The 12,539-nt window shown below is 39.2% G+C and overlaps 1 protein-coding gene across 1 annotated transcript in view; it reads left to right on the forward strand.

Annotated features, from left to right (window-relative positions):
- The window catches only part of LOC148022370 (DNA gyrase subunit B, chloroplastic/mitochondrial-like), a 96,572-nt gene that overhangs the window by 65,107 nt on the left and 18,926 nt on the right, over window positions 1–12,539 (forward strand). Inside the window, exons 10-11 of the mRNA XM_087697993.1 lie at window positions 759–829; window positions 10,469–10,610. Coding sequence (XP_087554119.1) covers window positions 759–829; window positions 10,469–10,610 — 213 coding nt within the window. The remainder of the gene's footprint in view (window positions 1–758; window positions 830–10,468; window positions 10,611–12,539) is intronic.

Below are 12,539 nucleotides of genomic sequence, written 5' to 3' on the forward strand. Positions count from 1 at the left end.
GATTATCAGGGTTACTCCTTTATGCTATACTGGAAGACGTCTTTTATATGTTTTTGAAGGAAATAAAATTCTATTAATAAGTACAAGATCAACCCTGTAAAGTACTTCCAGATATAACAACCATAAAACAAAAAAGAGACTCTAGTACAAGGCCTGCAAGAATGAGGTCTATAATACCAGACCCTGCATGACTTAAAATGAAAAGAAAATGCTATAATGTTAGATCCTGAGAAGAGCTGGAAAGTAGTCTGTTTAATAGAATCTGAGATGATAAATGGATGAGCTGGGTTTTGGAAATATGCGTGTGAAAGGCCCTAAGGAGTCTACGCAGGTTGAACTAATCTAAGTGGTTCCTGGCTTCGCAGGTGAGACAATTTGGATATTTGTGCTTCTTCAAAGTACCATACCAATATTGTAGTTTTTATTGTTACCTTAATTCAGACATTGAGATTTGTGTGTGTAGAATCAGCTCTATCTCCCTGCTACAAACTTCTATTTTGATGAACAGAGAGGGTTAATGTGTCAGTTAGAAAATTACAAAACTGTCTGTTATAATTATAATTGTGTACATTAATGTGCTTTGTACATGTTTCAGATGGAAGGATGGTCTATTGAATTGTTTACTATATGATTTATCCCATTCACATTACTGCATGAAATCTATTTGTTGTCCTCACAAGAGTTTGTTTCATGTCAGTGCTATAATGTTTATCTAGGCAGTCATGTCGATTAATTCTGATATTTTACTGTGTCAACAGAAGCCAATAAATCAGACTATTGCATTCAGAAAGGTCAAAGATAGGATTACGATTGATGTAGTCATGCAGTGGTAAGGATTTTGAAGGAGTCTAATAATGTTCTGATTTGTACATATCCGTGCTATAATTTTCGCAAGATCTATAGATAGTCAACTGTTGTAGCACGATTATGCCAAAAGCTCAAATGCCTGTATATATGCTTTCTGATTATTCATTAATATGTGCAACCATTGGAATACAACTCTTATTTGGTTCGATTAACTCTACTTACCTCATTTCTCTTCTTGTGTTTATTCTTTCTGCTTAGACTTGACTATTCTTGCCATCACCCTTACATTGGATAAATGTTTATTAGTCTGTGATTTGTTGTATGATTGGTTTTTTGTTTTTTGCGTTTAGAGCGTTTCTTCACATGGTATCAGAGCTAGGTACTCTTTGAGAAATCTTGGCCTTTGATCAAAAAGTTCATTTGCAAAAGCAGGAACAACAGAAGGATCAAATGACTTTGAATACATTCACAACAGTGCTCCACTCTCCTCAATCAAACATTGACAGAAACAATCAGGAGTGGGTCTCTTAGCTTGCTAGTGCCTGATCTGACATGGGCGAGACCACAAAATTATATTATAATTTCTCAGTCTCTTCTTTTTTCATGAGGAAGTTTCAATTAATGTATAGAAGTATTTACAATAGGCCTTCCGGCCAGCCAAGCACAATCAAAAACATGTAGCAAAACTTCATGAAGCCAAAAGGCTATGCAAACATGATGCTAGATGAACAAAAAAAGGGGATCATGAAGAGGGCACAATGGGGGTTGAAGAAACAATATCCATGCATGGAATAGCCATCTCTACGAGTATCAAACCAGTTGAAACCATGGAAGTGACCTACATGACCATAGATGCCCAAGGCCAAATCAAATATAAAAGCATTGTGAGTTTGCTAGATGTGCCAAAGACTGGTTGATCACATGAAGTGAAAGAGATACGGATGATGGGGTTGTAATGTGGCTGTGAATGGCTGCCAGCATCTTGCCCAAAAGCCAATAATGGGTGGCCATCCATTGACTGATGTGTCACTGAGGTCAATGGTCGAGAAATGAAGTCCCAAATCTGTCTCCTAACTGGGTAATAGAGAAAATGATCAGCATGGGTTGCATCACATGTAGTACAAACGATACATCCACCATGGGAGATATTGCAATCATGCAACAAGTCCCCTATGGGGAGACCCTTGATAAGAGCCTCCATCTAAAAACTTTCTCGTGATAGGGAAGCTTGGAATTTCACAGTTCAAACAGTTGATTACACCAGTTAAGCTCTATTGCAACAAATAGACTAAGCTTTATTTGCTTTGTTTGTGATCTATATCTTGTCCTCAACAATTTTATGATAAACTTGATTGGTTGACCAATTTAGAAAATCCTACTCTTTCATAAAAGCCCAATCTAACCATGGGGATAAGGATTGAAAAGCAGACAAATGGGGATGCCGCCGAAGCTGATCTTTCAAGGTCAACTAAATCACCTTGTGACCTTGAGGCACCATGAAGTATTTATGAACACGGTAGAATAAATAAGCCCTAGACTTACCCGGAATGACAATATGTGTAGTCTTTAAACCCAAAGCCAATATTGCCATTTGATTGAAGTTATCACTCTCCATATGCTTCATCCCTCTCCATGTGCTTCTTAGGCCAATTAAGTAATGTGAATGTTGCCAAAACTTGGGCTTGCAAGGAATCAACTTTCTTTCTTAAATTAGAGGGACATAAAGTAGTGAGGTGAAGAATCTCTTATCATCAAACAATCAAGTGGGAAAGAAGAAAAGATTGTGAGATTTTGAATGGTTGCATGGAATTCAAAACTTTTTACCATGAGGCTTGGATAGTAGTGAAGCCATGCAAGATGCCTATCTCCTCAATAAAAGACTTGGCAATATCTGTCCAAGGATAAAGTTGTACACTTAAAGATTGCAAGAGGGCAAATTGTAAGGCTGTCATAGGAATCTTGACATCCACAAGGCAGCTCAATTCAAACATTTCGGCGTAGTACAATGTTACCAGGATACCCACACTTGACCCACTTGATGTCACCAAAGCTAGAATTTCCAATACATAAGCCTATCATGAATACATGAAGACATCCAATCAAGCAAAGTATGAGGAGCCTCATCCTCCTTGATGCCCATGGTAGATATTAACTGTTGAAGAAAGGACCAACCAACATTATCAAGAGCCTTTCAGCTAAATCATAACAATGTGCTAACAAGAGGCTTTGGCATAATCAATTCCCAATTGAACATCTAGAACATTATGCATAATATTCCGTATCTCAACGAAACCAGATGTGGGAAGACCTTTTGCAGCTTGTTAGCAATGATGTTAGAGAAGATTTTATACAAGGATCCAATAACAGAATTGGATCTCCACTGCTTTAAAGTTTGGGGAAAGGAACCTTAGGTAGCAAATGAAGCATTGCAATCTTGCAATTTGAAGGCATGCAACCCGATCTCCAAACATGTCGAAAAAGGCGAGTGAATGGGTTCTTAAGCTGTTCAACATACATTGAAAATAGTTCATTAGGAAGTCGTTCGAACCAAGGCTTTTCCTACATGGCAAATGGAACACGACTTCCATCTCTACCTCGATAATTGTGAGAGTGTGCAACGGAATAGGAAGACGAATATGGAGAGAGAAGGAAAGAGAAAGACTTGCAATGAAAGAAGAGAATGGAAGAGGAAAATCTGCATTAAACTCCTCTTTGTTAGATTTCTGTGTTTTTGAGTTTTCTTGCATGTCTACAACCACTTATGTGCAGAGATCTTCATTGACATTCTTGCGTTTTCTTCTCCAATTGGCTGCCCAACACTCATCTTGATAGTAACTATCATTATGGAGAGTTTTCAACATATCTTGTATCTCCGATAGTTTGTGAGGACTACGTTTTGCTCCCTCTATTGCTATCCTTCGTATTCTAGTGTCTAGTTTAACATTGCACCCCCTAGAGGATTGCTTTCCGCTCTCTCCATAGATCAGCTTATTTCGTTGTTATTGATAGCTTTGCCCAAAGGATTGTGTTTCACTCCCTTCACATTGTAGATTCCTTCTTTGTGTTGTTGCTTGATCTTCTTGCTTACTTCATTGTATTAGCATGATTCATTCGTCATGATTCAGTATTCATCATTCTTTACCTTTTTCTTTAGTGTTTTCGAGTTTCATCTCAGTGTTTTTCATACACTTGTGTTTCTCTCTGCAAACCCTATTGTTTCTCAAGATGGTATCAAAGCACACCGTTCCATTTGTCGACATGGGGCAGAGGTAGTGGAAGGCTCAGATGATTTAGTTTTATCCTTCACTCCCGGATGAAGATGAGGGTATTTCTTTCAACACTTCTCCTTGGGATGGGCGCCCTTTCAATAGTGTGGGCATTTAGGCTTTTCCTCTTAAATTTGTATCAAAGTTCAAAGAATGACTCGAAGTGCTGTTCTAGTTCTAGTTCTTGGCTTTTTTCTATCCGTGCTTCTTTTCTTGGTCTTCTTGTTGTTGTCTTTTGATTTCCTCGCCCAAACATGTACTAAAAGCCTTAGTAGAACCGGATTCACTTACTCTAGCTTGCTTGAGTTGCTTTTTGTGCTCCAAAACAAGTTGAGCTAACATTGGCCATAGAATAGTGTCTTGAGTTTTGGAGGTAAGTAAAATGGTGTAGAAAGTTGCCATGTGCTTTGATGAAATAGTCTTGCTAAGGATGCAAGATATGATTATGTAGTTCCTCCATCTTATTGGTGTAGTCCTTCATAGAAGAAGGGCCATCAATAGAATACTTTTGAAGTTCCTTCTCTATGGTTATTCTAACCGCAAAAGATTTCCATTGATAAAGAGAAGCGAGTGTTGTTTGTATCTCTCTTGCGGTCCGAAGTCTGTGCACATGCACAAGGACATAATCTTGCAGACCAATGAAGAGAGGGGATTAGACTCTAGAGTTTAATCGATTCCATAGGGCTGCTTGGTCCATCATAGAAACAATATTGGGATCCTCCATTGGATGGGGAATAGGGGTGGTAACAAATGCCCATAAATTGAAGGTAACAAATATACACCTTGTCGGAGTCATCAAACACATCGAATTGGTACTCCATAGCCCTTGGAAAAAATTGGCAAACACACAAGAAACTGTTGCATTTTGGTGTTGGGCTGTTTGAATGGAGGAGAAAACAACCACACCTTGCCAAATGGAGTTGAGCTAGTGATAGATTATTGATAACTCATCATGATTGTACTTTTATATAATTCTTGTAGGCATTTGACTAGACTAAGTTTCTTTTCAATTTTTATATGATGTTGGAGATGTAGATTATTGTTGACATTGAGTTCTTCTTCTTTTCCTCCTCTCTCTTTTTTTTTTGGTAAATTTCCTCCTCTCTCTCTCTCTCTCTCTCTAGTTTTTGATAAATTGACTGAAAAGAAAACTAACGGGAATTATAGAATGGATGATATGAGCAAGATAAGCTATCATAGATAAAAGTCTTCTCATGTAGATTTTTTTTTTCAAGAACCTTGATGGATCTCAACAGAAATAATATTCAGATAGTTAAAATGTAGCTGGCCATTAGACCCAATCTTTGGTGGAATTAGACCATTGCTATAGGCAACATTATGCGGATTTATTTGTTACCCTTGCCTTTAGTAGTCGTGATATGATTAAGGATTATGCCATGTTCAGTCATTATCAAGATATATTGAATTCAAAAGAACCATTTAGCATGATTAAGTTAGAGGATGTTATACACTCAATTGCTAGATGGAAATCATTGGGTTAGACATCATTTTGTACTCACCAGCTATGTATTGTTCATTGTTTATTTTCCATTTAGATAGTCGTAGCGTTAGATGTCAGCTGTTTTGGGACATGGAAAATTCCTTGAATTTTCAGATATAACATTTTTGTCTCATAGGTTGATTTGGCCTTTTGTAGACGTTAATATAACTAACTTTCTTTCTCTCTCTCTCTCTCTCTCTTTCTGTGTGTGTGTGTGTCTCTCCATGAAGGATTTTGAATTAGAGAATAGAAATATTTATAAGGGCCTTTTTGCTCCATGTAGGCTCAATATGTGGAAAACAACACAGAAAACCGCAAGGCTACAATTATAAGATAAGCGAATTTGGAAGTGGTTATAACGAGGGTGGAGTGGATAATCTCTTTCAAGAGAGCAGCTGTGAGGACCATACCAACAGAAATCATGGAACTCATTTGCCACATAATCCTCGAATGTGGCTTGCATGATGCGGTGCTGAATAAAAAATGAATATGATATTTTGTCCTCCAAATATATCAAAGATGAGTCCAATGCAAAATCAAGGATATTTCAGCTGTAAAATGGCTGTTGATGGATAATCTCTTTCAAGAGAGCGGCCGTGAGGACCATACCAACAGAAATCATGGAACTCATTTGCCACATAATCCTTGAATGTAGCTTGCATGATGTGATCCTGAATTAAAAATGAATATGATATTTTGTCCTCCAAATATATCAAAGATGAGTCCAATGCAAAATCAAGGATATTTCAGCTGTAAAATGGCCGTTGATGGCATCTTGCTCAAACCTAGGAATGGATGCCTATATATTACTATGTCATTGCAGGCCATACTCAAGAAATGAGCCACTTGGTAAGATGGTGGCCAAGTTTATAGATTTTGAAGTCATGAAGCCAGACATCTAGTCAGATTTTGAATCGGAGTTTGAAGAGCCACTTGGTAAGCATTGAAGAGATAAGAAGTCTCATCACATGCAATGCAAGGGACACATCTACCATTGTAGATTTTGCAGTGTCGTAGCATATCATCAGTGTGGAGACCCCCTATAAGAAGTGTCTAGATAAAGACTTTCCCTTGATAAGGAAGTTAGACCTTCACCTTTCATTGTGAACCATCTTGTTTCAAAAGTCTTGTAGGTGCATAGAAGCCCAGTCCAACTAGGGCAGGTTGCTTTCTGTCTGCGGACCGAATCTGTATATTATAATCCATCCAGTCTGGTCCGATGTGTGTGATCCGTCCAATTCTCGTCCTTTTTTTTTTGAGTTGGTTGTTTTTCAGAAACCAGTTTTTTGCTTTACCACTTTCCTCTTTATCCTCACTAACCTCTACCTGCAATTCATTTACCACATCCTCTTCTTCTACCTCTCTCTTATGACCTCCTCTACCCTTCTCTCTTAGATCTCTGCCATTCACTTTTCTCCACCTCTCCATCCTCCTCTTCCTCTTGTGCCTCATCCCCTAATGGTAGCTCTATTTCTATTTTCTCTTCCTTTGCCTCCTCTTCTTTCCTTTCCCCTACCTTTATCTATATCTCTATACTCTTTATCCCTATCACAATGCCTAAGCCTCTTCATGATGCCTTCGTATTACACACATCTCACCTCGAGTCTAAGCCTTCAATTTCGTTTTGTTTCTACTACTTTTTGTACTTGACACTTGGTACTTAGTGACTTGCCATACCATGATCCATCATTGCAGCTAGCTTCTTTTTTTGATCGATTGTACACTTTTTTGATCTTAGAAATGAAATTGGATCTTGAAAATTACTTGTGACTAGAGTGTTGGACATAGGATGGATAATACCTTCTGATAGTCTATCTCATGAATAGCCACTTCCATGTTAAAACTAGTAACAAAATTCTATGTATTTTTTAATGACTATACGAAACAATGGATTTTATCCAACATTTTTTTATGTGCATTTTGTACCGTACGAAGTCCACGGACTGGATAGATAGAATGGATCGTACCTAACTACCTTGAACTAGGCGGATGAATCCTTTAATACAAGCAAAGAGGAACACCATTGAAATTGCTCTTCCAAACCTGTCCAAATCAGCTGGTAACCACAAGGAACATGAAAGTTTTGTTGGATATGATGGAAAGCTTAAGCCTAACACAGATGAGGAATGACAACATTTTGTAGAGTTTTTAAACCTGATTATGCCATTATGTTAAACCTATCATGTTTCATGTCCTTTATAGGCTGATTGAGCAATGAGTAACTAGAATCTCATCTTGCATGCAATTAGCCATCTTTCTAGAGCAAGGAAACGCCAAGAAGTGAAGTGGAGTATCTCCTACCAGGAAGCAATCAAGTAGGAGAACTAGAAAAGAATATAGAATTTTGATTCCTTGAGTTTAGTTGTGATGTGCAGGCAAATGCACATAGATTATTAGAGGAGGAGAGCAGGCTGCCTGGAGGCTGGGAGAAGCTTATATTTGAGGTTTGAGGACAGGATCCTCAGTTCACACTAGAGTTTGGTAGAGCTAAAGGCTTACAATAGTCTTCTAAGAGAGGCATTGAAGTAGGAGCAAGGACCTTATCCGAGATTAGTAGGTCTTATCTGGATGATTGGGATTTCAAGAGAGTCAGCTTCCTTGGCATCATTCTTGGCATGACTCTATTGGACCATTTTTGAGTTCAGCCAGTTCTCTTTGAGAGAGAGTCAGAGGGCATGTTAGGATTCTAGAGCATGTTGCTAGAGATTTGAATGAGTGTGTGCAAGTGATTAGATCCTTCCAAAAGGAGGCGATGCGGCAGAGACAAGGCCTAGAGAGGGAGAGGACTGCTGGAGCATCATTGGTTGCGAGCAAGAGAGATGCCCAGGTTGCAGATGGGTAGCTCAGAGGATGCATATTGTTTGAGCAGATATTGATGCCTTGAAAAGAGCAAGATCAAAGTACAGGTTTCATTCAATTTGCAGGCTAGACTACCCAGCTATGAGAGTGATAGGGAGATAATATGGTAGAGCACTAGAAGGGTGGTCACTGACAAGATAACCAGCTTTTGATGGCCTTTTTGACAGAGGATCTAGAGAAGGCACCTTCGGCCTTGCCCTAATGCAAGTATTGATGAGACGATGGACTGCAGAAGTTCTTAAGCTATTAGCATCTTATCAGTTAGGCTTCACTACAGCTTTTCATGAGATTATGGTGTCAGGGGGTTGCCGGAAAGACTATCTGAGGGATCTAACCATCTCATTCCCAGGGGTAGATTGAACAGATGGGAGATTTGAGGGATTGATCCATCTCATTTCCAAGTGCAGGGGGAACAGATTGGAGATTAAGCAGTGGAGGCTGATCATTTTGCTAGGAACTGCCTACAACATCCTTGCCAAGGTGAGTCTCATATTGGCCCTATTGACGCCGGATATTATTCAGCCCACTGAGACAGACATTGTGCACATCTTCATCTTTTGAGAGTCCACCACTCTTGCTCGATCCAGAAACCAAGACCTCAATTCTGCTGCTCCTTGATTTCGAGAAGGCTTATGACTGCGCGGATTAGGAGTTTTTGGATGGTACTATGCCATGGATGGGATTGTCAGATTTGTGGATCAGAGCTAGATCCGTGTTGGTGGGGCTAGAGGAGAGAGATTCAATATCCACAGATCAGTGAGACAGGGTTGCCTAGTAGGGCCTTCCTGTTTCTGTTTGTAGTAGTGGCCATGAGCTCTTTTTTGACAGATAGATCCAGTGGCATCGGAGACATCAGATTGAACATCCCGGAGCCCAATTGAGAAGTCTGCAGATGATACTACAGTTCATCTAGATGCTACAATAGTTTATTGGGCTGATTGCTTTCATTATTGTATGGTACATATGGACCATGAAGTTCAGACATGCTATGGGACTCCAGGATGTCTCCACTATAGATACTCTCTCAGGGATTCGCACAAAGATCTTCCTTAGTCAATGTGAGAGATGGGAGAGGCTGCATGGTGGCTCTGAGAGATTGGTTGTTCAAACAACCATTGAATTTATGTTACCCTTAGCTATTAGGGTTGTTTGTACTTTATATTTTACATCATTTTCTCTTAGGTGTTATTAATAGAACTTTGTCTACATTGAAAAAAAATGCCATTGTTGGTGAGAGCAACTGGAGGCAGATGCATATGTGCAAAGCTGGACTGATTTTGAAGGGCATGCATTGTGGATTCAGTTGTATAATTGGGACTTATTTGTAGTGTTTAGGGTTTGCAGTGGGGACTTTTCAGGTGTACCAGATCTGGTTGGTTGCTGTTAGGTTCCATCCTGAATGATAACCAGCTGAGCAATTAGCCATTGTGAAGCTCTTCAATAATCACAAAGGAATATGGCAGGGACACAAGGCATTGGGGCCAATTGGTGTAGTTTCCATTGAGTAGATGCATTCTAGCTCCCCTGGTTGCGAGTGTCTAAGTTGCTGGTTTACTGTTTTCAGCTCATTGTGCCTGCATGCTAATGCACAATTGCCCTTCGGTTGATAGGGAAGGCTGGTTTCAGCCCACCAGGTCATCAATTGTTCAGAAATGGTGCCACATTTGTACGGAAGTATATATGTTTTGATGATTATGTTATTCCATATAATATAGTTACAAGGGAACTTAGATTCAGCAATACCATTCTGCTGTTGCTTGATGGAATTCCCATCTAAATTGTGGTTGCCTTTTTTGTTTTTGGTACTATGGTTCATCCACGTGGATATCCAGGTCTAGTGTTCTGCCTTGTTGGAGGTTGCATCCTTACTTTATACCGAATTACAAGTTCAACTTACCAGATTTCTTTTTCGGGATTTTCATTCAGTTGTCTTTTGTTTCTCTTTTTGATTCAAAAGTCTAACGGTTTCCATTTGTGTAGAGTTTTTAATTGTGGGAACTTTGGTTTATAAGGTATGAATATGTTTCTGTGGTAGGTGTGCAGATGCTTATACAGATACTATTTTGGGATATGCAAATAGCATACATACAAGTGATGGGGGGACACATCTAGATGGAGCAAAAGCTGCTATCACTCGAACTCTGAACAATCTAGGAAGAAAGATCAAGACCATCAAGGTTTTATTTCTGTTCTGTTCTTATGCTTCTGCGCATTGTTGCACATGATTTAAGATTTCACTTTCTGTCTAAGGTAATACTGTCTAGAGAAAAGTGACCTTTTGGTGAGTGTGTGCTAGAGTAAAAAATGCAATATCTAATAGAAGTAAGTAGACTTAGTAACTATAAACTATCCAACATTAAAGCAATACATCATTGTTTTGATTCTTACTTATAGTGCATTAGTGGCTTGTTATACAAAGTTGAAATTTAAGGTCTTGAAATAGACTAGCTAGATGCTAGAAGAACCTAGGTGTCTTTTATGATGGTGGGCTCACTTTAGTTGACTGTCTTTAGTTGGCTTCAGGAGGTCAAAGAGTGAAGCATCTCCTTTATGAACTAGCCATTTCGACCTAGCTTAGGGATGGTCATGAAAAGATCTCAAGTTCTAATTGAGATATTGCATGTAGTACAAATAGATGTTGTGGGGACTTCATTGTTACAGAATCAATTCCTTGTAACATAGTTATCAAGTTTGATGGTGTCTTACTAGGTTCTATCCGATGTCAATACAATACTAATTGGAGTAGAAAATCTTGGTCATGTGTCTGATGCTATCTTTGATGCAAATTAGCTATTTGGGCCTAGCTTAGGGATGGTGATGAGAAGACCAGTAAGTTCTAATTTAGATTTCGCACATCGTACGGATTCAAGTTGTTGGGACTCCATTGTTACATAATCAATTCCTTGAAGAGAGTTGTCAAGTTCGATGGTGTCTTAACAATGCCATTCTAATGTCAATAGAATACTAATCAGACTCCAAATCTTGGTCATATGTTTGATGCTATGTTTGATACAAAGTTGTTTGATCCAAGAGAGTGGGGAGGGGCCATTTGATAGGCCATGGAGAGTGGCCTTGTTTAGCTACACCATCAAGTTGGGGAGGCGGATTTTGATGATAGTAACATGGGATGACCATTTTCTAGATCCTTGTGTGAGTCCCATCCTGGCCCCGTACTGTCCCACTCTTGTCCTCATGTTAGAGACACCTCTCATGGTAACAAGGGATGGCAAGTCTTGGCTCCATTCCAATTCCCCGTTCTGTCCCCATCCGCATCCCTCTTGCCAAAACCCATCCCATGTTATTATGATTTAGACAAGCAGAATGAGATTACAACTAGCTTCCACTTGCCATTGGAATTCGGTACAGAGAAGTCATCTTAGATTCTTTGTTGTTAGAGTTGTGGACGAAGCTAGATGTCTGGAGGACGTGAAAATTTGAGATGCTTTAATCTTGCTGATAATATTTGATTAAGTCACTAATCAAATGTGCAAGGTTGTTTAGCACATGTGATGCATATGGCAATTATCTCATGATAATAGGCTAAGGATCTCGAGGATGTAGTGGATGTCAAAGGCAAAAGTTATGATAAGTTATCCCAGCTGGGATTTGGTGGTTGGTTGGTGCTAGTTTGGACCCTAGGACAGTTGTTTGGCCACTAAGTGTTAGTGGTGGCAATAGGGATTAGGCATTACTTAATTGATTAATGCCAATCTAAGGGTCAATAGAGGTTGGGGACCACTCTAGGTTGCAAATGGCCTGGCTAATTTAGTTATGGATGGACACATTTAATTTTGGGCAGAGTTAGGAGGGCTGAAATTAATTTTCAAAATTATTTAATTCTGAAAATTCATTTAATGGCTAGGTAATGTTGAAAATTGGGTTTAGAAGGTTGCCACTTGGCAAAAATACCCATGCAAGTTGAGAAAACGTTTTTTAGGCCTAGTCTCGGCTATTTAGATCAGTTTTCAACTAGAGGGGGAGAGAGAGAAGGCTGCTGGTCCAATTTCTGAGCAGAAAACAACATATTACAGCGGGTGACAACCATCGAGAGCTGTCAATAGGCAAGCTAGAGCAAGAGAAGGCCCATCAAGAGCTGGCGACATCAT

The sequence above is a fragment of the Lygodium microphyllum genome, chromosome 17, assembly GCF_053477565.2.
Source record: "Lygodium microphyllum isolate KBCC chromosome 17, Lygodium_microphyllum_v1.1.10, whole genome shotgun sequence".
NCBI classification, from domain to species: domain Eukaryota; kingdom Viridiplantae; phylum Streptophyta; class Polypodiopsida; order Schizaeales; family Lygodiaceae; genus Lygodium; species Lygodium microphyllum.